The following is a 26,907-nucleotide window of genomic DNA, read 5'->3' on the forward strand; positions in this document are numbered from 1 at the left end:
GACAGCCTTGGAGGCTGTTTTCTGTGGACTCCTGTCAGTGAAATGCCCACCTTCCATCAGGCATTGTCTGTTAAACCAAGAGGCACTGTCCTCCAAAGCTTGCAAAGCATGCAAAAAAAAAAAGTGATTGTTTTCTAAAGATTAAAAATTAAGGGTCAGTTTTCAGCTGTGGTAAACAAATACACTTTCTTCCCCTTCTTCAGTACTTGACCTTGAAATACTTATTTTTACATGTCTGCAACTCAGCCAGGACAAGCTGTTCCTGCAGCACTCCTTAAGGCGCCAGGCCAGAATAGTTGTGCTGGGGTGGGGAAGGCTGTGCTTACAAGCTTTGTGATGTTCTTCCATCAAATAATTAAGGCTTTTTCCTGTTGCCTGGTAGAGATTAAGCTGAAACTGCCTCTGTGTACAGAGGAAGAGGGCAATAGAGAGATGAAGAAATCCTTGAGGAATTTTTAAATATGCAATGTTCTTACCATTTAAGTACTTCAGTTGTTTTGGGGCTTCTCTGACCAGCCAGTAGAGAGGTATTTCTGCAGCAGTAGATTTTTCCCTAGGGAGGAGCAGAGCTAGGATTCCACATACATACATTTACAGTATTTGAACCTCTACCTGTACCAGAGCAGGGCAATGATAACGATGTGCTGTGCAGGAGACAGGGACAGTGGTCAGCACAGTCCGCCTGACAGTGCCTGGTGCCAGACTCGGTGCCTGGCCCCAGACCCAGTGTAGGACTGGGTGGAGAGCAGAGGATCAATGGGAAACGTTGGAGGTGCTTTGGAAAGCCTTCCTGGGAATGATGAGTCAAAGGGCGAGAGACATGGAGTCCCCACCTCCCTCTGAAGTCCTACTGCTTGAAAGCCAGCATGGCTGGGGAAGGGGAGAGCAAGCACACTGTGACATTAATTGGGGTGTCTTCTGATGGAACAGGGAAAGGTGTGTTGTGACTAAGCAGGAAAAGGTGACTTTCCCATGACAATGATACTCATTGAGGACTCTGATACCCACTTACTGATGAACTAACTCCACTCCAGCTTTTCGGCTCCCTGGGCGGAACAGGGTGGCCTTTCCCTGTGGTTATTTCCACAGTCATGGCGATGCTGCTGCCCAGGCGCAGCGTCTGGAGGGAGGTGGTGAGGCCACAGTGGAGCATTGCGGGCGGCGCAGAGGAACGCGGGGCACTGGCATGGCGAGCACTGCAGCCAAGGTCGCAGCAGCTTCCCCTCACCCCAGCACCCTGAGGTGATGGCAGCCAGCTGGGGAGCAGCCGTCTGTGGGACACCCGCCCCCACCCCTGCAGGAGGGGTGAGAACATGTAAGACACCAAACTAAAGCTTGTTTTTAGGCACAAACTGCGCTGCTTGATGCTGGGACACCCGCTGCATTCCACTGCAGGGACAGATGGGGCAGACAGGATGTTGACCTTTGGGTTAATGGGAGGCAAAGATTTCATCATGCATTCACTATATTGCTGAGAATGGGAAAAATGTCAAATAAGGAGGTGAAACCACAGGCCTGTCAAAGCATTTAAATAATAGCATCATTCCCGCCATTACCGCAGTAGCAATGCTTTGGCCAATCTCAGTCTTGGCAAGACCACACCAGCACTGCAGTTTTTCCTGTAAGCAGTCCCTGCTTAAATCGAGTGTTGTTTCAGTGGTAGAGAGATTCAAAATACACATTCACATTTCCCTCTGGTTTTGGAAGCCAAACCCCATCAGATTCAGTGAACTGCAGCAGTTTAACATGATAGTGAATGGATTTTTCAGGCTAGACTGGTAAAGCATTGGGATTCACCAGTGCCTGCTTGTTACCTCTTGGTGTCCACATCTGTCGGCACACTGACCACGCACCATGCCAGCCCTGCTGGGTACATGGAGAGAGGGCTAAATGGGCAGGAAACCTTTGCTGCCTCCTCCCAACTAAGGAAGGAGCTTATCTTCAGCCTCCTGTGCCCATCCTCATAGATGTTTGCAGGAGCTGCCTGTAAGCAAAGGCCACTTTTGTCACAATGCATTGGTGAAGACCCTGCATCTGAGAGCCACCTCTTCCACCTCAGGCAGCCAGCCATGAGCCCATCCATGCAGAAATCCCAGCCTCTGCAGAGCCCTCAGGCACGGCACAGCTGTGGCCCCAGTACCGCGACTGACGTGGTGGTGGGCACCTCTAAGCACAACACAGCTCAGCTTCTTGGTCACACTGTGGCAGTTGCCTGCATGGTGACACCAAGAGCTGTGGCAACTGCCAGCCAAGCCAAAACAGTGGATACTGTCTTATCCATTGCCTTATGGTCCCATTCCTGCCACCAAGAAAGGCAACATAACAGGATCTGAGTCTAATCAACTGTGGCCCAGCTCTCCTCTGTGCCCTGGGTTGTTGGCAGGGTCCCAGCAGCAGAGGACAAGTCCATGGCCCAACACTGTGAAGGTGCATGGGTTGGTGAGCCCTAGCCCCGCGAGGAGGTCCCCTGCACAGGCTGTGCTGTTCTCAGAGGTGGTTGTTCTGGTTGTCCTCCCTGTGCATACCTCCACTTTTTGTCATGGTCTCTTGGATGCTGTCATGGTGAGGTCTCACCCTTGGGGATAGAAAAGGATGATTGAGTTGTGAGGGAAAGCCCAGACAGTGCCAAGACCCCACAGTGGCACAGCCACCTTGAAGCACCCCACTCCCTGGAATGAGCTGCCACTCACTCCACAGTTCCTCCAGCCCTGAGCCCCCCAAGCTCCTTCAACACAGGACCCCCACAGCCTCCCTCCCCAAGCTCCCTCAGCCCTGGGCACCCCAAAACTGTCAAAGGCTTTGGCAAGGGCCAGTGCCTCTTCTGCTGCCTCAGGATCAAAACTTACTTTTCTCTGTTGAAAACAATGAAGTCCCTCTGGAGCATTTCCAGGTGCTTCTGGAGGTGGCTGGCCTTTCACATCAGAATGGAAAAATAAACTAGATCAGGAATAAATTCACAGTTGACACAGAAAAACATTGTAAGGAAAGTTTCAATGAGACATGGCGATATGTTTAGGAACAGAGCATCTTTAGCCCTGCAGTGGGGAGAATGGCATTAAGGCTCTCCTCTTGCAGTAAACCTGTGCATACACATTCTGCCTTTTGCCACAGGGAAGATGGGGGAGAGTTTTAGGAATAAACTTGGTCACAAGGGGAAAAAAATTATTCTGTTCAGTTTGCTGTGGTCTTGCTAGATGGCAGTCATTGAAAAATGAAAGACCTCCTTGACCACATGCTTGTACCCGCTTGCTCTCACCTGGGATGAATTGCTTTTGCTTGTGTCTTTCTCCTTCTTAGCCAAGCGCTTTTTTTTTTTGTGGAGAGGTTTGGATTCCAGGATCATTTCTTCCAGTTCAAAGGCTGGGTCACAGTTCAGTCTGCCTTTCTGGAGGAGAGAGAGAGGTGGCCTTAAATGATCAGAGCCTGTCTTAAGGAGTCTCTTATAAACTGGACTGCATCTGGGAGCGGAATTTTGTAAAAAAGATGGACTCATAATTTCACATGCAGCCAAGAGCACTGGCCATACTCCTGATATACTTTATCAGTCCCTTCAGCTAGGGGCCATATTCAAGGTGTGACAGTGGCTCCTTTTGTGGTCCTGCTTCTACTCTGCCCTTTGGATGCTTTGGAGTGGCAATGAGGAGGAGGACAATGTCCTGGCTGGGTTGTGCCTCTTTGAGAGTAGCACAACAGCCAGCGGAACTGGTCTTCAAGCAATACAGAATCGTACCCACCACAGAGAAACCCAGAAAAAAGGGTGGATATACAATTAACAGATATTCATACTTTAGCCCAACTTCTGCTGAAAACCAGTTGGAGCAGTTGGACTATTCTCTGTAAGGGTTCTGTTACTTGTGTGCTGTTTTAATTCAATTTAAAAGGGCCCAGAAACACTAATCTAGTGTATATGCTATTTACTGTTAACAATGAGGTTGTTAGGGGAGGCATTACAGGAGAAAACAATTCCTGTAAGATGGTGGGTGATCCCCAGGTTTCTGCTGAGCCCATCCTGGTGCACTGGGTGTGGGGAGCAGCTCAGCATGAGAGGGCTCATAGGCACTGTCTATCCCACACAGATGCACAACCCAGTGGGTTCTGCACCCAGAAATTCTGGGAATATTACAAACAGGGCATATCAGTTTTGGGGCACTCACACTACAATCTCCCTCCATCACTCTTTGCTACACACTCAGGGAAGAGACAGTTCTGCCCTGGTCACTCTTTTTCCCTTGTGACACCTCATGCTTCAGTGGAAATTTGTCAGAATATCCCATGTCCCAGTGCTGGGTGTGAGGAACCTTTACACTCAGATGGCCTTACCATGGGAATGAATTCTGGCATTATTCTTTTCTGGAGAACAGCATCCCAGTTCACATCAGACAGATACGGGAAGGACTGGATGTCCTTCAGCTGAGAAAAACGTTTCTCGGGGTTCAGCTCGAGCAACTGCAGCAAGAGTTAAAAGGAAGAGATGAGACCATCCCCACAGCACACACATTCTGTGGAGCAGGGCTAAGGACACATGGCGCCAGAGACACCGCATCAGTGCTGGTACTTGGACCAGTGCCTCTCCTGCTCTGGCTCAGAGTCCCTTCACCAGGGTACGTGACAGGCTCACAACCTCTAACTCTGTTTATTCCCATTTTTACAAATTACTTTTGTCCCCATTGCAGGAGCAGGCAATGAGGCAGTACAGTGGCATTAAACAATTTGTCCAATGTTAAAAATAAGCATCTATTTGGAATGGGGAGTTCCACTCAGGCCTTTGTGTTCTGCTTTTAATACTGGATCAGTAAAACATCCTCTTTTCTCACTCTACCAAAGTAATATTCTTATTCCAGTGTGAAAGCATGCTTTCACACTGCTTATTTTCATCATTTTTTAACATTGCCGTAGGGATTACTTGTGTGGAAGGTAAGAGTTGAGGTTGACTCTATTCAAGGATTATACATTGCATAAACTCCTGACACCATGCACTCCTAAAACAGAGCAGGAAAACCAGATGATCCAAACCCTTTGGGGAGGGTATAGGCAAAGTGACTCGCACAGCCCTCCTCATGCTGGCATGCAGCCAGTTACACAGCAATGGTCCCACTGCCTAGATCCCTCTGCAGAGCTCTGGACTCCAGCCTAACACTAGCGCTGCGGCTCTGTGATGATAAGCATCTGCCTGGGACGTTAATAAATACAGAAATCCACAGGGGATGTTGAGCCAGAAAGGAGCCACAGTCGACTTCATATATAATACATATGGCTGTTAAACCAGATGCAAAGGAGCACTGCGAAATTTAAATAATTGTGACATTGTATTATTTATTCACAAGGGAGCCTCCATGGTTTGCAGCCTGCTGTGGTCCAGGGAAAAACTTCCAGCATAGCAACACATAGGACATCTGCAGTAAATATCCCTGTATTACTGTTAGGCTTAATGAAATACTGGCTTCATTGAATTTTCAGCAAATGGAGATACTCTTCAATTTTCTTCCTGGAAAATACACCATGATTCTGTCTCAGCAAAGAATTGACAGCCTCTTTTCATTAAAATGTTTGATCATCTATTTCATTAGAAATTATAGAATACATATACAAATTATTTGGAACAAGAAATAGATGAAAGCTACATTAAGTACTACTTTATTGCCCACACTGATTTGAAATTAAAAAACTATTTAAACTTCCCTAAAATTTGCTGCCAGTGATGGTATGCAGGGGTTAAGTGCTCAGTTATGCTACCACTGTTAAGCCATAGTCTTGTTTATTGAAGCTATGGCTTCATTTCAAATGGGATTTCAGCTTCAAAATGCTTCCAGTAATGATTTTAAAGCAATTTTGATAACTGCTTTATTGAAAAAAAAAATTGCAGTGGTGCATAAACCACATGCCATCAAAGGATTTCAACAGTCTCAGCACTTCTTGAAAATATTTCCATTATTGTGAAAAAATTTTTGAGAATTAAAAAAATTCAATTTTGGGGCTAAATTTATTGACACATATATCAATATCTGCTTCTAAGTCAGTTAATTCCCAAGAGCAAAGTTATAGAGGAAACTCTGTAAGCCAAGGTTGCCCATGTCACCATTTGCAAGGGCTTCGCACCGTGTAGTGCAGAGGCTGCAAGTGGCAAGAGCACTGGACACTTCCCAGCCCCTCGCCCGCCCTGCAGCCGCCCTCACCTTCTTGATCAGTGACACCATGTCCGGGGACCACGCCGCGGGGTACATCACTGTAGCTGTCTTGAACACATGAGCGATGTCATTTGCAGAAGTGTTGGACCGAATGTGATATGGCCTCTGTGGGAAACGCCACAAGAAAAGCACTTGAATTTATCTGCTTTTTCAGACTCCCTGGGAAATCTGGTTAGAGCCCAGAAGCTTCACACAATCTCACTGTCCAGTCCGCAGCCTCCTGTGGGACATCTCTCCTTGTGTGACCATGGCTCAGTTGAAAAAAACGAAATGTCAGCAAGAACTAAGCTAATAACTAGGCATTTAACAGCAGGAAAGGCAGGAACAAACCCCAGAAGTCAGAGTTATCAGTGGGAATTTGCTTGGTCTTTTCAGTGTTTTTATCTTACAAGGCTATGACACATAGTGCTGTGGTTAGTGCACTCCTGATACTTCACTTGTGCTGGGGACAATGCCAGTGAACAGGAGACAAATGTGTCCCAACAATAAAATCAGCTCGGAAAAGGATGTCCCAGGAAGGGTCACCAGCCTCAGGTGGGCATCAGGACGCAGGGTGACAGTCCCTTCTGCCCCATGGCCAGTGTCATGTCACTGGGATAGGTGAGCCATTGCAGAGGAGCACATGGTGCAGTGGAACACCAGGGACTCCTCCTGCATCAACATGCAGTGTACAGCCAGTGACACTGCTCAGGTAAAGTCACCTCCCTGTTTATTTTCCATCTACAAAAATTCTGCTGCCTTACCTGGAGAGAGAACTTAAAATGGCAGAGTGTTTCCATCTTGAAAGTTTGATTCACAGATTTTTACCTTATTTTGGGGGGAAGAAGGCAGGAGGGTATTAAAAGTACGTTTAAAGAATAGTAGCTATAAATAGTGAGATCAGATCAGGTGCGGTGTGCTTGACATGTGCCAACGCTAGATGGACCTCAAGGTCTCCTTTCACTTCCCCCACGTGGCAGCCACGCAGGTGCCACCATCTCAACATGGCTGTGCCATCAAGTATGAGCACAAAACAGCATTTCTGCTCCTGCCTTTAGAAGCAGTGCCATCAACGTGATGCAGTCCTGCCATTCATTTAGCATTATAGATGGAAAACTCAAATATTACATTAAGATGTAATGAGGGTGCATTGCTTCAGTTACCCAACAAGTCAGACAGCCACATCTCCTCAATGTCTGCTAAACTGATCTCTCACAAGTGAAACACACAAATTCAACTGAAAAAATCTGTTCCTCAAAATGTTTTTCAGGAATTCTGCAAAGACTGATGATAGAGTTTTAAAAAACATGTTTTGCATACTCATACTGAAAAGAAGCTTCTGAGCCTCACAAGATTTTAAACATTCCTCTTTAAATTACATTCTTTTGTTTAGAAGAATGTAATTTTTAAAATTTTGTCCCACTTTTTTACACAACACTTCCAACACACTGATGTATTTGTCTATCTACTAGGCTCCCAACGTTGCCCAAGTCAGCAAGCAGAGCCCTGATGGCACAGGCAGGGATTGGGCTTTTCCCATCATTTGCTCCAACTGCTCAGTCTTGTTACAACAGCAACAAGATTTTTTTTTCAAGTTTTCTTTTTTCCTTGCAGGATAGAAGCTCCAAGTAAAGGACACTGCAGCCCAAACTTCAAGAGCTATTGCTTGTTTGCCTTGTCCCACTTATACCAACCCTGAGGCCCTCAGCCACAGTGGGGAACTGCCACAACATGCTGTTCTGTATTGCAGCAGCTTCTCTGAGCTCTTAGCCATGATCACAAGAACCCTGGTGAAGATGTGGTCTCTGCTTCCTCTGCTGTAATAACCCCTAAAGCCTTGAATTCAGCTTGGCTGTCTCATCTCTGTTATAAAGCATTAACCTTCCCAACAGCATGTCCAAGGACAGACAAGGCCAGGCCATGAGCCACACACATACCCGAGTCCTGAGCAGCTCATAGGCAGTGACTCCCAGTGACCACCAGTCCACGGCGAAGGAGTAGCTGGTGGGTTTTGTGGAGTTAAACATTTCAGGTGCTGTAAAATACAGGGGAGAAAAAGTTGCCTAGCTGCAATCCCAAGTGGGAACGAGGAACACAGAACACCTGACCCATGCCCTACCCGCGCTGCCATGCTCCTGCACCAGGGCCACCCAGTAGCCCCAGAGTCCTCTCCACGTGAAACTCTCTGTGCTTCTCTGCCCCCAAAGCCCCAAAAGAACAAATTCCTTTTACTGACACAGGAGTTCCCAGAATTCACAGTAAATGTCCTCCAGAATAAGCACATTCACTCAATCTAGACATAAGGTGGCCTGAGTATCTCTTCACCTCCCTGGTGAAGTGTCTCTGCCCCTGTCAGAACTCAGCAGATCTGCATCTTGGGAAGCTGCTCCCATCCCACTCATCTCTTTGTTCAAGCACTTCAGTCTGGCAGAGCCCAAATCCAGTCTCAGCCATCAATGAAAGCAGCTCTTTGGGAACATTAATATGCAGCACAAATGCAGACACGGTGCCAACTGCATCCTTGGCATGGAAAACCAAATTTTAACTGAACGAAGCCTGAGAACCACAGCTTTTAATGGGAAGCAGGGTGAGGGACCAACTGAAATGTTTTTTCTTAGCCATTAGACTTTTCATTAAAGGGAAAAAGTACTTCAGGGTTTTTGCACAACCTGGGAGTCAAGAATTGCTCTAAACCAAACAAAATAAGGAGCAATGTTTTCTTACAACCACTCACTTGGCCTAAACACAGAGTAATGTTAATTTTTAAAGCAGCCATTTCATATAAAAATTCAAATTATTGCTAGTGGTACAGCAGCATAAGACTTTCGTGCTGATGTACTGAGGGACCAAATACAAACCTATGTGCATAATTTCCCTTCTCAAGGGTAGCAGGAGTATTTCATCATTGCTACACAGTGTGACTGCTGCTTGTGAAGTGCTTGGGGATCTCAGGAGTGCAACTATCTTAGTTAATAATCAAATCCATGCTGTACAGTGTGGCATTATGGCGCTAAAATCTGTATTCATGGTGTGCTTGCATCAGTAGACGGACACACACATTCCCCAGCTGCACTGAGGCATTTCTGTCCCCACCCTGCGTCTCCTCTCCAGGGTTTCCCTCACTTCAAACTGTGTATGTTTTGATGTGGATCAGGAAGAAAAGAGTCCAAACTCTAATCAAAAATGTCTTCACTGTGTACCACCATAGCAGTCCACCCAAGCCCATAGAATGGTGATTCAAGAACATGTAACTGCCATTGGTTCTCACCCATGTAGGGCTTTGTGCCAGCAATGGTGGTGACATGGCTCTCCTTCGTCAGCGTTGTGGCAATATTGAAATCGGTGATGTGCACATGTCCTGAAAGACAGAGGCTAACATGTAAGATGGTTGGTTTTAATTTCACACAAGAAATAGCTCTGAATCAGAAAATACTCCATGGAAAGGAATTTCCAGGAAAAAAAATTCTGGTGGGAGAACTGATAGAAAATACTTCAGCTTGCAGGCTGCTTGCAGATGTCTCTTGTTTTTTCAAATATTCCCTTATTTTCCCTCTGGGGAACCAGAAAATATAAGAGTTCTCCAAGAAGTAATTTAGTGATGATTGTTGTAAGTCTTCCTGTATTTTAGGAAAACTGCACTTTTCTCACAGAAAAAAAAAATCCACTATGTTTAAAAAAAACCCAAAATCTTGAAGTTCAGCTCCCTAGTTTTTTTTTTTTTACCTGGTGTTCCAGGTACTAAGCGCTCCCTCCATTTTCCTCTTTAGAGGATTCCTCCAGAATGGAACCAAACACCTTTAGCAGGCAGCAAGAGTCTTGCACAGAAATTCAAACATCATGAAACTCCCTTGGGGGAGGAACAGGCTCTGCTGCCATGCCTATAATATGCACAGCTGCTGTCTGTGAACCAAAAAAGGAAATAAAAAAGGTAGATGTGTCTGCAATGATGAGAAAGACAACGCTCCCACTTAGCTCCTGCCTGTGCTTTTACTTGATTTTTTTCCTAAGGCATTTAATTTATTATTCCCCATTAACTGAACCACTGTCAATGAACGGAGCAGTCCCACAAGGCGATGCAGGTGATCAGACACAGCTGGCTGCACAGAAACAAGTCTCTCTGAAACTTGTGGTTTGGTTCAGGCGAATTTTCCTGATCAAAAGCAGGCAGGCTCCATTTCCCCACCTCCTGCATCTCCTCAAGCACTGAGCCCTCTCACCCCTGACAAAGGTGGGTTCACTGTCAACACATCAGCTGTTCTGTTTGTAGTGTTTTGCAGCATCGCGCCCTTGGCAGTAACAGAAGGGAGCTGGATTGCTGCTGTTTCCACTAACCACAGAGGTCAAAGCAAAGCGACTTTTACTGACACAGAGTCTGTGACACCACCTTCCTCAGTCATTAGCTTCAACAGCTAGAAATTCACTGCTGCACTAGTTCATGAGTCAAAGCAGAGTAAGATCACCTTCACAGGTCTAAAAGCTGATGCTCTGGCAATAAACTTCTGCTGTCTTCTCTGGATGCTATGAGCATTTCAGTAAGTATTTATGACTGTGCCTATAGATCTATTCTGTGAGAGCAGCAATACAAGTTGCCTGCTGCAAATACCTGATGTAGCTGAGAAAACTTGGGGAGTAAAAGTAGAACTTGTGATTTCACCTAAAACCTCTGTATCATGTCCATGTCTGCTCTGTTGAGCCATGGCACTGCTGGGAGAGCATGAGCCAGGCATCGGCACCCACCTTGCACAGAGTCCCTGACAGACCTATGGAGCCCTCCCCACTACTTACACCATCCACTGGGCACTCACTCCCCCAGTCTGCCCACTAAAGAGTGGCATCACATTGCTGGGGAGCACTAGGGAGGAAGAATGATATCCAGCTGCCCTATCTGGCTACGTCCTCTGAGTTCTTGCACCGTTTTCCCTTTCAACGCTAGCTTTCATTCCACCTTGTGAGAAGCTGTTTTCAGAAATACAAATCATAAAGGCTCAGTAAGAATTTGATATTCCAAACACAAATGTGACTTTCTCTGGATTCATCTTTTAAATTATTCACTTCAAATAAATGACAAGTTTTATAAACTAGCCCACTTGAGAAATGACCAAATCAAGCCAGTGAGGCTGAGGAAGGGGGTTGGGGCAGTACAACGAGGCTGAACAGTGACAGAGAGCTACGGGGTGGGAGCTACTGGTGCCCACAATGGATGTACTGGGGGTTGCTGCTGGGTCAAACCTTAAGGCTTGTGTCTTCCTGGTTGCTCAGCATCTCTAATTGCAGCCAGTTCTGAACCAGCATGGCCAGAGCTGTACTCAGGCACCACGTGAGGCTTCTCCAAGCCCAGCCTGCCTGAAACTGGCATTGCAAGATCAATCACTGGGTTTGCCTTAAGGCAAACAATTTTCTTATTGTATTTTACACCTTTGTTACTTCATAATTCCTTCATCTTTCTAGAACATCTTTAGTGCAAAAAAAAAAAATGCTTCTGCAGATTCATCCAAGAAAACATTTTAAAGAATATGAAACTAGAAACCCCAGGAGTTATGGAGCATGGAGGCTACTGGAAGGGGTTTTTTTCACCTGAGATGAGAGAGCAAATGGGCCATGTGTGCCATGCCTGCATTGGCATAACTCACCCATTACAACACTGCCCTTGAGTTCCTTCCGGCAGTAGTACAAGCAAGAATACTGAGCAAAGCCATTACAGGGCTCTTGCAAAAAATCTGTTTCACTAGAGATAAAACAGCCTTTCTTCAAGTTTATTAGACAAATGACCTGGCCAAAATCTCCTGATTGATTAATTAGTCACAACTCCTGGAAACTGCCATCTGTTATATTTGTTCATCCCCAGGTGAGCTATGCTGTCACTGAATCAAATTGATAAACATGTCTTTAAAGGAGGAAATCACTTTGTGCTTGGAATGGCTGCTGGATGTGTCATCTGCTGAGAGCTTTTTCCTTGGGGGACCTAATCTCAATCTGTGATGTTGAACAATGGCTCTTTCCTTGCACAGAGAGGTATTTGCCTGATATTCCACTTTATTTATGGCTCATGTTAATTCCTTGGCTGAAATTGATATGGTAGCACAGAATGTCACCAACCAGGGTGATGGAAGCAAAAGTGTGAGATGCGTGTCAAATCCATGACAGTCAGTGTCAGGATAACACATTTCAACCAATATGTGGCATCATGAGAGGCATTAAAAACTGGAGCCAGCCTCCTGCACAAAGATTAAGTGATGTACACAAGGGCTCTTGTAACTCCCTTGGCTATTAACACTCACAAAAAGGGTGCTGGCATCTGCAAAAAAGCTGAGGGCCTTTCCAAACTTAAATCTGAAGGAGTCACAGCTGGAAACGAGCTTCACAGCTGGAAAAGTAGATGGGCCAAAGGGCAGGGTTAAGGGACAAGAGGAGTATAAAAATATTAAGGACTGAAGTCTGACTGCTGAAGGTCTTCAGGTCCTTCATAGTCTCAGGGGACTGGTCCCAATGAAGAACATTATAAAAAAATTAATGTTAGTAAATTGCATCTGTTTTGTGATCCCAGGTGTGAAAGCCTGGTGTTGGAAGAGAAGAGAGAAGAGAGAATCGGGAGCTGCAGCTCTGTGCCACAGGGAAAGAGATACTGAAAAACAACCATCATCTATTAGGCTAAATATAGATAAACTTGCAGCTACAATAGCAGCTGCTTTGGGGACCAGAAAAAAACGAACTCTGTGTGTGTCCAAAGCTTTCTGTATGCCTCGGAAGACAAACCTTTGCGGCCATGGATGAAGAAAAGGAATACTACAAGTCACAGACAAAAGGATATTGGAGTCAAGGGTATGCCCCCAGAAAAAACACTCTGAAACCTCTGCAATAGGGAGTTAAAAATCACAATGAACAGAGAACAGACTCAAAACTTATCCTGAATTGTAGTGTCATTAAAGAAATTAGTAGGTTGTGTCTTTTTGGGCTGAATGCAGCTGCAGACATGTACAGAGCCTTTTCCTCTTTTTTTTTCCCTCTTCAGGGAATGCTGACCTACATTCCCACAGCCATGGTGATCCCTCAGGAAGCTGTGTCATCCCAGTCTGAGGGGCACAGAGGTTCTGGGAGAATGGTGATGGGTCACCAAAGCATCCAACTGACCAAAGGCAGTCCCACACAAGACAGGCAGCCTGAAGCCCCGGCAGTGCCAGGAGTCCGGCTGGAGGAGCAGGTCCCCAACACATCAGGGAGGACAGAACTCTCCACAGTCTGTGTATGGGGCAACAGCCAGAGAAGGACTGAGCGAGGCAGGACAGGGGCTCCAGCACCTGGAGGCAAAGCCACTTTGCTGCCAGCTCCTAAATAAATAATCAACCAGTGCTCTGAAATCAGAGGTCATATGCAAACAGATAGAGCCTGGGCTCGATGCTGCCAGGCAACCCGGATCACACACACCCGGTCACAGAGCCAGGCAATGCCTCCCTTGGGAGCTGCAGCATCTCTGCTACAGCCTCTGAAGTGATAACAAATTCAGGTATGCCTCTTCCCTGCACTGACTTTTTCTCTTCAAGCACCTTGCTATAGCTGCTAATGAAAATTTCTCACAATAAGCCAGTTACTTGGATTTTTTTAAAAATATGAGCTAACAAAATGTTTCTCTAATGAGTTACAAACCAATAAATACCAGACAACTCTTCACTGCAAGATCTTTGCCAGGAAAAAAATGTAACTGAAGAGCCATGCAAGGATACAGTCAAGAGTTTTGCCTAAGAAAAATTACAGAAAAACTGATAGCAGCATTTATAACATACCCAGCCCCAAAATCCTCTTCAGAGCTCCCTCCCCATGCCAAATGCTCAAGGAAAAAGAAAATACATGAATGAGGATTATCTATTGCACCATAATTAATTCTCTTTGTGAGCACACACTGCACAAACCCTGCAGTGACACAAGCATTGCCCTTCAAATGAGGCATTTTGAGTAAGTTTTAAACAAGACCCAAGAAAAATGTTTAAATCAGGTGTGCAGGGCTACAGACCCCACGCAGCGCCAAACATGTGGTCCCTGCCAGTGCCTTGTGGGGACACCATCAAATCAGTCAGCCAAAAGAGGTGTTGGTTAAAACACCAAGGCAACCCCAAAGCATCACAGGTTGCCCAGTGCCCTGAAGGTACAAGACACTGCTGCTCAAAAAGCAAGAGACAGCAAGTGGAGCACAAAAGGATGGGATGGTGCTGCTCCCTGTTAGGCTGAGGGAGAGAGAGCAACACCAAATGATGGCACCAGCAAGCACGGAGACTGCAGCTTGGGTCTCCTCTCTCTGACTGCTTTTATACTTATGCATGACCACAAAGCACCTGGCACTTACCGTGCTCATCCAGCAAAATGTTGTCGGGCTTGATATCTCTGAGAAGAAAAGCAGGGGAAAGACAGCCATTAGCCTAGAGAAGTGAGAGGAAACACGGCTGCAGACACCTCAGGAAAGCCCAGGCTCTGGGACCCTGGCAGAGACACTGTGCCCTCAGAGCCTCGGGGCTTCTCAGCTCTGATGTTCCTGTTTGATTTAAGTGTAAGAGAATGACTAATCAAACGGCATCAGCAGCAGTGGGTACCCTGTGAAGGCTGCAGGGGTTGGGGTGAGCAGCACTCAGGTAAGTCCACCCACAGTTAAGTTAGAGTTTCTTTTAATTGTTTTCCTCCTGTTACTTTTCAATCTGTTTCGATACTGTATTGAGAAGGGTTCTCCATTCACTCAGTACAAATTAAATTATTGTAACATCTCTGTTCTAGATACAAATGGGTTACCCACAGGTTTTATTCCTGAGTAAAAGAATCCCACAACAACAGCCTTCCCCACTAACAACCCCACAAAATATTACCTATAGCAATGCTGTAGGGAAACACTTTCACTGAAGGGAGAAAATGTACACCTGATACTCTGATACAGCTGTGTTCACCTGAGTGACTTTACAAACCATTACCTGGCTTTAATGAGCTCATTACACCAGTCCCCACTGAGCACCTGGCCAGCTGATACCCCAGGGAGAAGGTCCCAGCCGAGAGGCAGGCAACAGGTGCAGTGATCCTGTGCCAGCTGGTGCTCCCCACCAGGCCCAGGAGTTCCAAGTGAAGAAATGAGCACATTTAGGATTTTATCTTTAAAAATTCAATCCTTAAGACACATTTGAGTTCTCCAAGCCACCTGGAATCAAAACCCCACAATATATCTACTTGTCATCTAATAGCTTACAGGTCTCTGGCATCTTGTCACCCAAACTACTTCCAGTGGGTTATAAACACTTGTTACCTTCCTGGTGCCATCCCATCATACAGGTGAATATGGGGACAGACATTGTTAGCAGAGCACAAGACAGTGTCAGGTAAGTGGCTGATTTTCCCCCTAAGCACAGAGAAATGGTTTCAATTTTTTTTTTATTTTTTAATTTCTACTGTGGCTGTTTCTGATCGCCCTCAGTCTGGCATGCAGCCTCTGAAATTACACCAGCACAGTAAGATCATTCTCAGGATGCAAACAATGACCAGAGTAATTCTGGTTATTGTTCTTTTGTATACTTCTTTTTTATAAACTGGTTCTATCATTTCCTAACCTAAAAGATATTAATATTTCCCCTTCTTTTACATCTAGGTGGGAAATAATTCCAGCCTGAGTTTGCTGTCTCTGAACAGCTTTGTTCAGCCAAACGAAGCCATTGCTTCCCTGTCTCCTGATGTTCTCAATTACAGTTGTTTCAGTGTAATTGACTCAGCTGAATCACTTTATCAATCAAATACTATCCCACGGGGTTACAGTTTTAATTAAACAACTTGCATTACAGTGTTAATTAAATAAATTGCAATTTTTACAGCCTGCCATACGTGTTTTGTTGCACTTGATTTACCTTTAACACATGCAGCTGTGTGAAAAGCACAGTGCAATCTCACCTGCAGTTTCTCCCACTCCTATTCACACTGGGGAAAAGATCCATGCATGTACAGCACAAAACAAGCAGCATGAAAGAGGAGACTCCTGAGAATGTGGGAGCTGACCCCAGCGCCCAGCCCTGACGGCAGCAGAGCAGAACTGCTCTAGGCTCTTGTGGCTGCAGGGACAGGCAAGGGGTCATTCTGCCCTCACACCCCGGACATGGCAGCTGGACACTGTGGACAGCAACAGGCATTCATCCTCACCAGCTCCTCACCAGTGTGTGCCTTCCCCACTAACAACCAGGACCATTTTAATTTTACACTTTCCATGCTTAATTCCTATACTGCACAAGAATGCTCATGTGGAGTGGTATTTCTAAATGAAGTGACCTTCTCCCTGCAATTACTGACACTATAGTCCCTCCCTGTTCATCCTCCCTGACAGCAGCTAACTTGGCTAAACTCTTGGGCCCCCAAGGTTTGCGCTGTCCATGACACCAGCAGAAGAGCTGTGTGTCCATCCATCCAGAGGCAAATCCTGCTTCCCAGCCAGGGGAAACCTCTGCCTCCTCTGCTATTTTGCAAGTTTTCAAAGGTATGGGAAAACCTCATGCATTTTTTCACTGGCCATGAGAAATTGTGGTAGCCAAAAAGAAGCTCTCAGCACTTCTAGAAAGGGATTTACCTCCTACACAAAAAAGCTGTGTTTTGGACCAGTCCTCTTATTTTGGTGCAATACAGAGAGGGGGGGCAAAGCGAGACATCTTCAAGCATGAACACGGGAGTTCTGACTGCTGACACCTACCCTCCCTGGACCAGGATGGATATTAATGAGCTACAGCTAATTAAAACCTATCAGAGACAATTATTTTCAGGATCAGCGGACAATCAAATTTGCTATTTCCCAGCTACCCCAGAGGGAGAAATCAGATGCTCTCTGCTGTATATTAAATACTTTTCTTGGGGAAGCCTTATGTTTCACATAAAAGCAAGTATGTGGGAGAATATGTTGTTTATCACTTAAGCTTCTATTTGTCATTTCACATCAAAGAGGAACAAGCCTGCCCACAGGCTTGTGGCCTGGCTGACCTGTGGATGATGTGCCTGCTCTGCAGGTAGTCAAGGGCCAGCACCAGCTCACAGATGAAGAGTTTCACAGTTCCCTCTTGGAACCGCACATTTTGTTGGAGATGGTAGCGCAGGTCCCCTCCAAGCAGCAGGTCGACCACCATGAACATATCCTCTTCATCCTGAAATGAGTACCTAAAACAGCATACACATGGTTCAAGGACAGCAGCACTGAAAAATGACAGGTAATAAAGGAACATGTGGTACCTCTGGGAATACTTATCATTTCTTGGAATTTTTCACTTGGGAAATTACAATTTCATGACCTTTCCATGCTCCATTTCCCACTATTGTCACACTTATGATGACAATAATTTAGTCTCAGACCCATAAGAGAGTCAGAACAGATTGCATAAACAACTCAAGATGGGCATTCTGCCTTCTCCAAGCACCAATGGGAATTGACCACAGGAGCAATGCAGAGGAGCCCAGGACCAGCACAGCCCTGCCCAGACCCCCAGCACTGGAGGTCTCTCTGTCAGGCACTGGCTCGCACAGCAGCAGTCTGTCCATGAACCCATGTGCTCAATACAACAGGGGGGCAGCTGGTCTCTGCTGGTCCTCTGTACATGACCTCATTTGATGGACTGTGTCTCTCTGAAAGGGCCTGACAACCAGCTTTCCTCATGGATTTTTCTTTATCAACATCCTGATTGCTCGATGTGATGAGCAGCACCACAAGCCAGACTTTTAAATGCAGGTGCAGTTATGGTGATAGCCAATACCTGCCTGCAGGGACACAGCAAAGGAACACATGAACAAATTATCTTGTGCTGTCTGCGGGGGACAAGGGAGATAACTGCTTGTTTAACTAAACAGAATTCCCCTGAAACAAGAGCCCCAGTCAGTGGAACACACCAGCTGCTTTCAAGACAGGCTTGAAGCGTATGAAGAAGGTCTGGTCTCAAAGGTGTCTGTAATTGACTGCACTGACTCAACCAGTGAGCTAAGGAGCCATCTCTTACCATAAGTTAACCAAGAAAGGGTGTTCCAGGCCCTGCATAATTTGCAGCTCCTTGAAAACATTTCTCACTTCATTACGCTCCACACACTTCTGTTTGTTCATATATTTCATGGCGTACATCTTCTTGGTGTCAGTCTTTTGCACCACACAGACCTAAGAGAGCAAATCGGGACAAATCAGAGATGATTTGTCAGCAAATTTGGGCAGGTAAAACCCAGTGACACGAGTGCTTTCCAGCAGCTTTGGCAGTGCCCACACTGCCAAGGCACAACTCCACTCACCGATGCTGCAACACTGGACACTGCCTGGGAATCTATTGGGTATTTCACCCAAAGAGAAATTTTTGGGGGAAGATGAGAGGAAAGAATTTATCATGACAACATGGGAGACAGGGAACCACAGAGAAGTCAACATTTTATTTAATGCCACTCACTAACCATCATGTCCATCCCTCCCACACTAGTTACTGTTGGGAAGAGCCCCCTCCACCACAGAACTACAGGTCAAACACTGGGACCAGCACCTGATCCTCACTTTCCTGAGAAGTGTCACTCAGTTCACAGTTAATCTTGGGCTTTGTTTAAGGGGTCCTGGGCTTTGAATTTTAACCTTTCTTATATATCACCAAATCTAGAAAGAAACATGACTTCAAGGAAGGCCTCAGAACCTGTGAGAGCACAGCACAAAACAGGCTTTGTTTACACAATAGTTCAGGAGTTTGGGATGAACCTGATGCCTAATAACAAACACTGTGTCTCACAGAGAAACATTTAACACATTAAATAATGTGTTAAAAAAACTTGCCAGGATTTCATGTTGATTGTAGTTCTTTATCAAAAATGCATCATGATGTTCAGTGCTGATTTGTTGAGAAATAATAGAAAATGCTTATTCAGAAATCTAATGAAATTCAGATCATTTGATTGATCAGTTTCTCACTTTAATCTCATGTAATATGATTTGTGGCCACAGAATGGATAAGGAATTGGGCTCTCATTTCCTCCTGATGACCAGGAATTGAAGCTCAGGTCAAGGCTCACTGATAGTGCATGGGCTTTGGTTCTGTACTCTCATGTGAGCCTTCAACTCATCCATTTCCACTCAGTTACATCTCCAGCTGTCCACACGGTGATTAGTTCCCAAAACACTCACTTTTCCAAAGCTGCCCTTCCCAATAGCTCGCAAAATCTCAAAATGGTCGAAGGTAACTGCAAGAAAGAGCAAACATTTCAATATTAAGTGGCTGAGCAGACATTTGATAATATTATGTTATTTATACTTTTTCTCCGTATGAGTTGAGAAAAATGAGGGATGCCCTGGAAATGTTCTGTTCCTTTTGAAGATCTGGGTGCTCTTTAAACTTGGCGTTTAACAGGGGTTTTTTTTCTCTACAGTTCAGCCATGAAGGCAAGTTCCTTAGGTCAGCCTCTGTCAGGCAGATCAGGCAGGAAACCACCAAGTGAATGTTCTCACCCTGCCCTCCTGCACTGTTAGAGATATTAGCCTCACCTTGCTCCTGCTGAGAACAAATTCAAAGCTGAGTCCATAAAACCCTTGTATCACATAAAGATACTGCCATTACCTTTCCATGTATGATGGCACAGTCTAACCATTCAAAGTTTGCAGTGACCAGCTACCACTCAGAAGGAATGCAAGCTTTTAGGCACAGATGCCCTTTCTCAAAGCTGGAACAGCTGTAAATATCAAAGTAAATAGAAACTGATGATGATTGAGAAATGGATGTTTACCAGTCAGACCATCTGGGAGAAGGGTGGTGGATACCTGCAGAATAAAAAGGGAGAGTGAAGATGCTTATCACCTGCAAGGAAAGAGGAGAGTGGTGCCCCCTTCGGGGAGAGGTCAGCTGCAGTAGCCCCGTGCCATGACGCACAGCCACAGCTGTGGGGAGAGGGACATCTCTGGTCCCTGGCACTGGGACCCCGCATGGAGCTCTGCAGAGCAGGGCAGACCACAGCATTAACAGCTGGGCAATAACATCTGGAACAGCCGCAAATCCAGAGGAGTTAAGATAGCAGCCACATTTTGTATGGTCACACCCTTCATCCCTATTGTCCTTTACAGGAATGCTTTCATGAGCATGTTCATACCCTCTGCCTTCCTGTTGTTTAAGACTGAGCTGGGTGTAAGAAAGCTAAGTTGCATACTTTATTAAAGACTCTCAAACTGGGTACAAGCACATTTGCACTTCTCTCTGGTTTAGCTTTCCTACTAGCCCCAGCTTTCACAGGGAACTAATCCAGAGTCTTGCTCCCAAAGAACACTTAAATTTGTGGTGTCTGAATCAGGAACCAAACATGTACTGTTCATTCTGAATCCACATCTACAGATAAATCTCATTTCCCTGCCTGATAGCATATAAAGAAAAAGCCGAAGCTTTTGCCCTTCAGGGACTAAATTCACATACTCTGCCACCTCAGATAAACTGTGTTTAAGAGATGCAAAGAAAGATAATACAATTGCCATAAAGAAACAACTGGTGTATAATCATGAAACACTGTTTTGTAAGCAAGGGGTCATATTTCTAAACCAAGGTTTAAGGAACAATATTTAGGTAAAAAGATACAGTCCCTAACCAGCCGCAAAAAACATCCTTAGCAAAGACCAGTCAGTGTCGCCGAAGTCCCCAGGCTCATCTGTCAAGCCAATTTCAGGGCTCAGGTTCCCCCATCCCTGTTGCCCACCCCAGCACAGCCAGCACAGCACCACATGGTCTGTTACAACTCATCTTCCTTTTTTCACTATTTCCCCAATTTTCATTGTATTCTCTCCCTGCCTCTCTCCTCTGCTCTGCAGCCTCAGGAAAACAAGTACTGCCACACAACTGGGAACAACCATGCCAATCCCTCCATATCGAGGAGCAGGATGTGACACAGACCCAGGCAGAGGAACAATGACACAGCTGATGCTCTGCTTGGTCCAAGGGAGATTTAAATCCAGAACAGCTGCCGGTGGGCTGAGCAGGACAGCACCAAAGGCCCACAGAATGATGTGCGTCCTTCTCAACCTGCCACTGTCCTTGCCTGCTATTTCTGCTTTATCTTGCATAAAACCTTCCCCCCGGCGGGGGGAAACATCTGGCTGCCATCCCCCCAGGACACTTCCCACACCCTTCTGCCCAGGAGCAGCACAAACAAAATCTGGCTTCTCGTATGGTCTCATCTTGACTACACCAGGAATCAGATCACCTTGTAGCCTTGAACCTTCTGTCTGGTTATTACATTTTCTTTTCATTTCACTTGCTCATTATCCACAACTGTCTGCTCAGAGGAAATGCTGAGAGAAAAATAATCCTGTCACCCCACTTCAGCTGAAGGTAAACAGAACCCTTCAAGAAGTTCAAACAGAAATCATGGTGCCACAGAAAATAGTGAAATTATAGCAACAGCAATTTGGAAAATATGCAAGAATTGTTAGGACTGGAAATGGAGCACCTACACCACTCGTGCTATTCCACCGACTGTCACAGGTCCCAAAGAGAAAGTCTCCCTGTGGCACAGCTGCAGAGATGGGACTGGTTCCCACCACCTGCAGCCTGGGGGAGGGTCCTGCCCATGCCAGGGAGCAGTGTGTTGTTTCCTACTGTACCCAGAAGCTCTTAATTAATTACAATTTTAATTGAAATTAGAATGAGCACAAGATTGTGACATCTAACGTGACATAGCCTCTGGTCACCGATTTGCAAGATAATGGAAAATTCCCTAGGGGACATCTCTGTTCCAGCTGGGTTTCTCTCCCCTCAGTATAGTAAAACATGACTAATTAGAGAAAAAATATGCTACCACTTTTTAAATTTGTGCAGGGCCATGGAAACAGAACTACACTAGTCTGCATGCTGTGTCAGCATGCAAGGGTGGCCCTGAGCCCACTGAAACCTAACAAACTGACAGTGAACCACCTGACATGGTCGGGACAGGACCTCTCCTGGCATTGTGTTTCTCAGTCACAGAAGCTGATGCTGTATGAACACTGAACCCAGAGAGAGACCCAGCAGAGACCAGCCACTCCCAGGAAAATCCCACAGCCAGGGCACATCACCCTGGGGAAGGTGGTCAGGAACAGAGCTGCTCATTATCCCGAGCAAGCATAAGTGGTTGCTTATGAGAAATGCCAATACTGAGCATTTAAATGCACCACAAATAAAATCTCCAGGAAAACCTCACAGCAAGGATTTATTTTGCACTATAGAAACTGGGAAAAAATATGAAAAACAAAGAAAAAGTGCAAGCAGTTGCATTAATAATTTGGAAACTGAAGCTGGTTTAGCTGAGCAGCTGCAGACTGGCAGTGGCACCTCATGGCACATTGGGACACTGGTTGGTGGGGTATCCAGCTCCTCATATATTTTATGTTTATTACTATGTATTTGTATTTATCTACATATGCATATTGTTGTACCTAGGTAGAAGCCCATATGGCAGTCAGCAAGCTGACTCATGCAATGGCAAATACATTTATGGAGCAATCTTTCACTGACTGTCTCTCTAATCTTGGCAGCACGGGGACCCTGGCCTCCAATACTGCTCCCAGCAGTACTTTTCCAATTCTCCTTTTCCAGACAACCGAGCCTGCAGGCTTGGCCTCCCAGTGCCTGCAGGCAGCCTTGCCCAGCTGGGCAGCCACCAGGAACACCCACAGGAACATGCATCACTCCAGCCACCTTCCCACCATACTTCCTATCAGTCCTCCCTACACTGAAACCTCCAGAACGAACCTCTCCAGCCTCCAGAGCAGCAGCATTTTGTCCCTGCCTTCGAGGTGCCTGGCAGTGTCCCAGGGACACCTCATCACCAAACCCCTGCTGACGATCTTGCTTTCAGAGCCAGCTGCTGGGAGGGAAGCAAAAGGACCCCAGCATCAGACCGCAGCTCTGTAGGGACTACGAGCACACTACTGCTGCTACTGCTGACCTCCACGCACCTCTGCTGACCTGGGACGCCCAGGCATTTGCAGCCTCAGGACAGGTGCTTGCTGTGACCCTCACAGTCAGTCTGCACTGGAGAACTCTGCAGTCCCAGCCAACAACCAGGAGAAACTCTTACCATCCTCATTCCCATCAAAGGGTGGTGACTTGCTGGAGGTGGTTGCCCCCATGATGTGTTCAGACCAGGCTCAGCACTTTCCACTCCTCTGGGTTCTGCTCCCACACTCGAAGGCTCTGGTACAGTGCTGATGTGGGTCAGTCCTGTCAGACCTTGGCAACGTCCTGCTGATGCATCCTGGAGAAGGCAGGAAGCAAAAGTTCATCATCAGTCAGGATGATGAAACATTTACAGCTTGTGAATGTCTCACTGGAGATTCATTGCTCTGAGGACAAGACTGACTGTCAGGGAAAAGCACATTGTAATGGAGCTTACTAGAGAAACCAGTAACACCATAACCTTGTAACTCAGATCAGGACTGCTGCCTACTACAGGAAGGGTAAAAATAGACCAGCAGACCCAAAGATCCAAGGATCTGGATCATGTTTGCTGTTTCATCCAGCACCTATTTTGTAGCTTCAGGGGTGTCTAATTGTAGTGAGGTCAATATCCAAAAAATGAACATACTGACTTGGCTAGATAAAAACAAAAGGCACTTTTGACTACCGAGGTCATGTGGAAGGGTAAAAGCTATGGAAGAAGAAATTCACAGTGTAAAACTTTTGATTTAAGCAGTTACACAAGTTTTTCATTTGGGACAAAATCATACCATTCTGGTATTTTTAATGAAAAGATTCCATGTAAAAAACAAGGTATAGTTTCCACTCAGGTTCTTCAGAATTTTTTTTTTATATGAACTATGAACAAAACAGAAAACCTGATTTCTGGCTTGGTGCTGGCTGCAGTAACTGGCTCTCCTGTCCCACTGCAAAGGGACAGGAATTTTCCAATCTCCCCTGACATATACAGGAATGCTGAAGCGTAGAACTCTGTAGAATTTAGTGACACTTGAGAGAGCCTGAACACTCTCTGTAGGATACAGCAGCCGCTATGTTTTTAAAGCATTCACATGCAATGCACCTTTATGTGCTTGTTTTTGATACTGACATCCCTGTTACATACAAGTTTATTCCTTGTTGGAGGTACAAAGCCCTAAAAGAACAAAATGAGGGAGCAACAGTGCAGCAAGATCTGGACTGGGTCTAGCCCAGAGCATTCTCCGGGGCATCCGTATGGTCACTGAACATTTTCTCAGATCTACACTCTGGAAACGCCTACTAATTAACTTCACTTTAAATTAACTAAATTATGTTACTGAAGCAGAAAAGGGAGGAATCATAAGAAAAATGCTGGAAAAAAGAAAATTACTGGGAACTGGGTCTACCATGGGATACTGTAAGTTACCCCACCAGCATACCCAGCTCCTTCTCTCCAGCCAACCAAAATAAAATCTGAATTTCCCACCTCAGAACTGAAACAAGATCCAGCAATAAAACAAATGAAGCAGCAAATGTTTATGATTCCCATCAGTGCTTCTGAAGAGAACAGATCGAGCCTTTAGTCTCAAAGCCACAGCAGTACCTCTTTTTGAGCTCCAAAACTTACTCTTCAGAGGAAAAATAGACTTTCAGACACAACAGCCATAAATCAGGTATTCATATCACAGGTTCCCAAGGAAACTTTCTTGCACAGCAGTTTGGAGCCGAATTCATTTTTGAAAATACGTCAGTACATGCAAGCTCTGAGGAATGAGTGCAGATATTCCTTGAAGTTAAGCTAGCCTGAGTAATAATTACAAGGATTTGTACCTTTACAAAGTGTAGCTGGGGTATGGTAATGATAAATCTTTCACTGTTTCCCGCTGCGAAGTCACAAAATTATTAAAATCATTACTTTTCCTCGGGCCAAGCCTACTAATGCTTCCACGCTAACATCATGCTCAGTCGGACCCTGGTTCCATCAGCAGCGTGGCAGCAGCTCCACTCCGCAGTGCTCCTCATCAGTCACAAAGGGAATTTTACAGGCGTGAAGGCAGCCTCCGGCTCCCAGCCCCGGAGCCCGCAGCGCACCTACACATGGCTGAGCACGCCTTAGTCCCAACAGATGAATGTAAACCCAAAGCAAAACACAGGAATTCAGCCACCTGCGTGGTTTGCACTCGTAGCGCGAGCAGGATGTGCTCTGAGGGGGACGGGAGCGCAGGGCGACTGAGGGAGGGGCTGGAGGTCCACCCGAAGGATGGGCAGCAGCCGCACCATTGGAGTCATCCCTGATGGGGACTGCCGAAACCCTGGACGGGGACGGCTACCTCCAGGGGTTCACAGACCATTTCTCTCACCACCTCTGCACTACCCAAACACTGCTCGGAGGGAAGCTGTAGCTCCGCCAAGGAGCCGGGACTGGGCGTTGACACAGCCCGGAGGGACATAACGCTGAGCTTTGGTCCCAGAGGAACTAACGATGACTGAACTCCCCCGCAGCCACAACAGCGTTCGGGAAGGACGAGAGCAGGTGCCCTGAATTTCACCATCAGTGCACTGGGCGTCTCCTACGGAGCTATCGGTGTCTTCTGCGGTTCTCCTCGCCGCAGCCAGGCCCCCGGCAGCGCGGCCCCCAGCCCAAATGCGCTGCGGGCAGCGGCGGCGCTGCTGCCGGCGAACCCCGCACGTCCCGAGCCGCCGCCAGCAGTGAGCGACCTCGCCCCCCCGCCCAGCCTTGCCACGGGGACAGCGGATCAGACCCCGGTCCGGGGAGGTGCCTACCTGGGGGGAGCGCAGCGCAGGGGCCGCGGCGGGACCGAGCAGCCGCCGGCGCGGGCGGCACCAGCCTGCGGGAGGAGAGGAGCCGAGGAACCGGAGCAGCCCCTCCCGCGGGGTCCCGGCCGGGCCCCCGTTGGCGGCGGGAGGAGCCTGCGGCACCGCGAGCGACACTCGCGTGGGGCCGCGCCACGGACACGCCGCCGCCCCCCCGGGGCCGCCGCGCCGTCAGGAAGGTGTCCCTGTCCCCGCCCTGCGGCGAGGAACGGCAGTCCCTCTGATGACCCCACCGCCCGAACCCCTCTGCCGCCCCTCGCTGCGGGGTTATCCTTTCTCTTCTACAAGCCTCGTGCCGTGACTTCTGTTTTTTTGGAAGGGTGATACAGGCTCTGCTTTCCGTGCCCGGGTGCATACACCCCCGCCTCGGGGGACAGGTCACATAAGGGGATCCTGTCGGAGCCTAGCCTCGGTCACTCTGATCTTGGTAAGGCCGAGTGCCGGGGTCACGCTGCCTCCCCTTCCTGTTCGCATTCCCACTGTAAGGATCCCATAGGAGGAGAGACACCTCACTGCCCACCCCATTGTCCATACTCTTCAGACACTGGCTTTTCCACTCTCATTCCTGAGTGCTAGGAGCAGGCTCAGACTCCCAGGGCTCTAAGGGAGAGCAATCTTTGCCCCAGGGAGGACAGAATTTAGAGCAATTACCCAATTTTAGCCGTATTCATGTATTACTTGGAGAAGAACCGATAAGCTGAAACACAGCTGGGGCTCCCCTAAAACTATCTAAACCAATTCACATTGTCTGAAATACAAACCCGTGGGCTGCAGAGGGAGAAAGAAGCTAGATTCCTGCAGAGCTGACCTGGACCAGGGAACAGCTGTCCTCAACACCCAGCTCTGAGGTAAGGACACGTACAAGGGCTCCCGGGCCAGGTGAGCTCTATGTCAGGACACCAGCTCCTGTCCTGGGAGATGACCTGCACAGCCCTACAGCAAGGATGGGGATCCAGCAGTTACCACGCAGAAGTCAAGTAACAAAGTGGTTTAAACTAAACCATCTG

At 46.8% G+C, this 26,907-nt stretch overlaps 1 protein-coding gene and 1 long non-coding RNA gene across 11 annotated transcripts; one reads left to right on the plus strand and one right to left on the minus strand.

Moving 5' to 3' along the window:
- Nucleotides 1–1,440: 1,440 nt before the first annotated feature.
- On the minus strand, nt 1,441–26,014 carry STK32A (serine/threonine kinase 32A). 10 transcript variants are annotated; one of them, XM_069028758.1, is made up of 15 exons: nt 24,896–25,530; nt 23,208–23,384; nt 19,300–19,355; nt 18,149–18,300; nt 17,145–17,318; nt 14,500–14,572; nt 13,816–13,897; nt 9,433–9,522; nt 8,102–8,199; nt 6,174–6,290; nt 4,321–4,446; nt 3,257–3,385; nt 2,847–2,911; nt 2,526–2,575; nt 1,441–1,984 (listed from the first exon to the last, which is right to left on the minus strand). In XM_069028758.1, exons 2-15 carry the CDS (start codon nt 23,257–23,259, stop codon nt 1,962–1,964), a joined length of 1,287 nt encoding a protein of 428 aa, XP_068884859.1. In that variant the 5' UTR covers nt 23,260–23,384; nt 24,896–25,530; the 3' UTR covers nt 1,441–1,961. The 10 variants fall into 10 exon arrangements, with proteins under 10 accessions (XP_068884859.1, XP_068884860.1, XP_068884858.1 ...); XM_069028759.1 differs by adding an exon at nt 19,730–19,841 and having other exon boundaries at nt 1,441–2,575; XM_069028757.1 differs by lacking the exon at nt 24,896–25,530 and adding an exon at nt 25,850–26,014 and having other exon boundaries at nt 1,441–2,575.
- On the plus strand, nt 14,685–15,939 carry LOC138118304 (uncharacterized). The gene is made up of 3 exons (XR_011155087.1): nt 14,685–14,782; nt 15,377–15,511; nt 15,778–15,939. It is a non-coding gene; the product is annotated as an uncharacterized lncRNA (long non-coding RNA).
- Nucleotides 26,015–26,907: the final 893 nt, after the last annotated feature.

The sequence above is a fragment of the Aphelocoma coerulescens genome, chromosome 13 (assembly GCF_041296385.1).
Source record: "Aphelocoma coerulescens isolate FSJ_1873_10779 chromosome 13, UR_Acoe_1.0, whole genome shotgun sequence".
Lineage (NCBI taxonomy): Eukaryota > Metazoa > Chordata > Aves > Passeriformes > Corvidae > Aphelocoma > Aphelocoma coerulescens.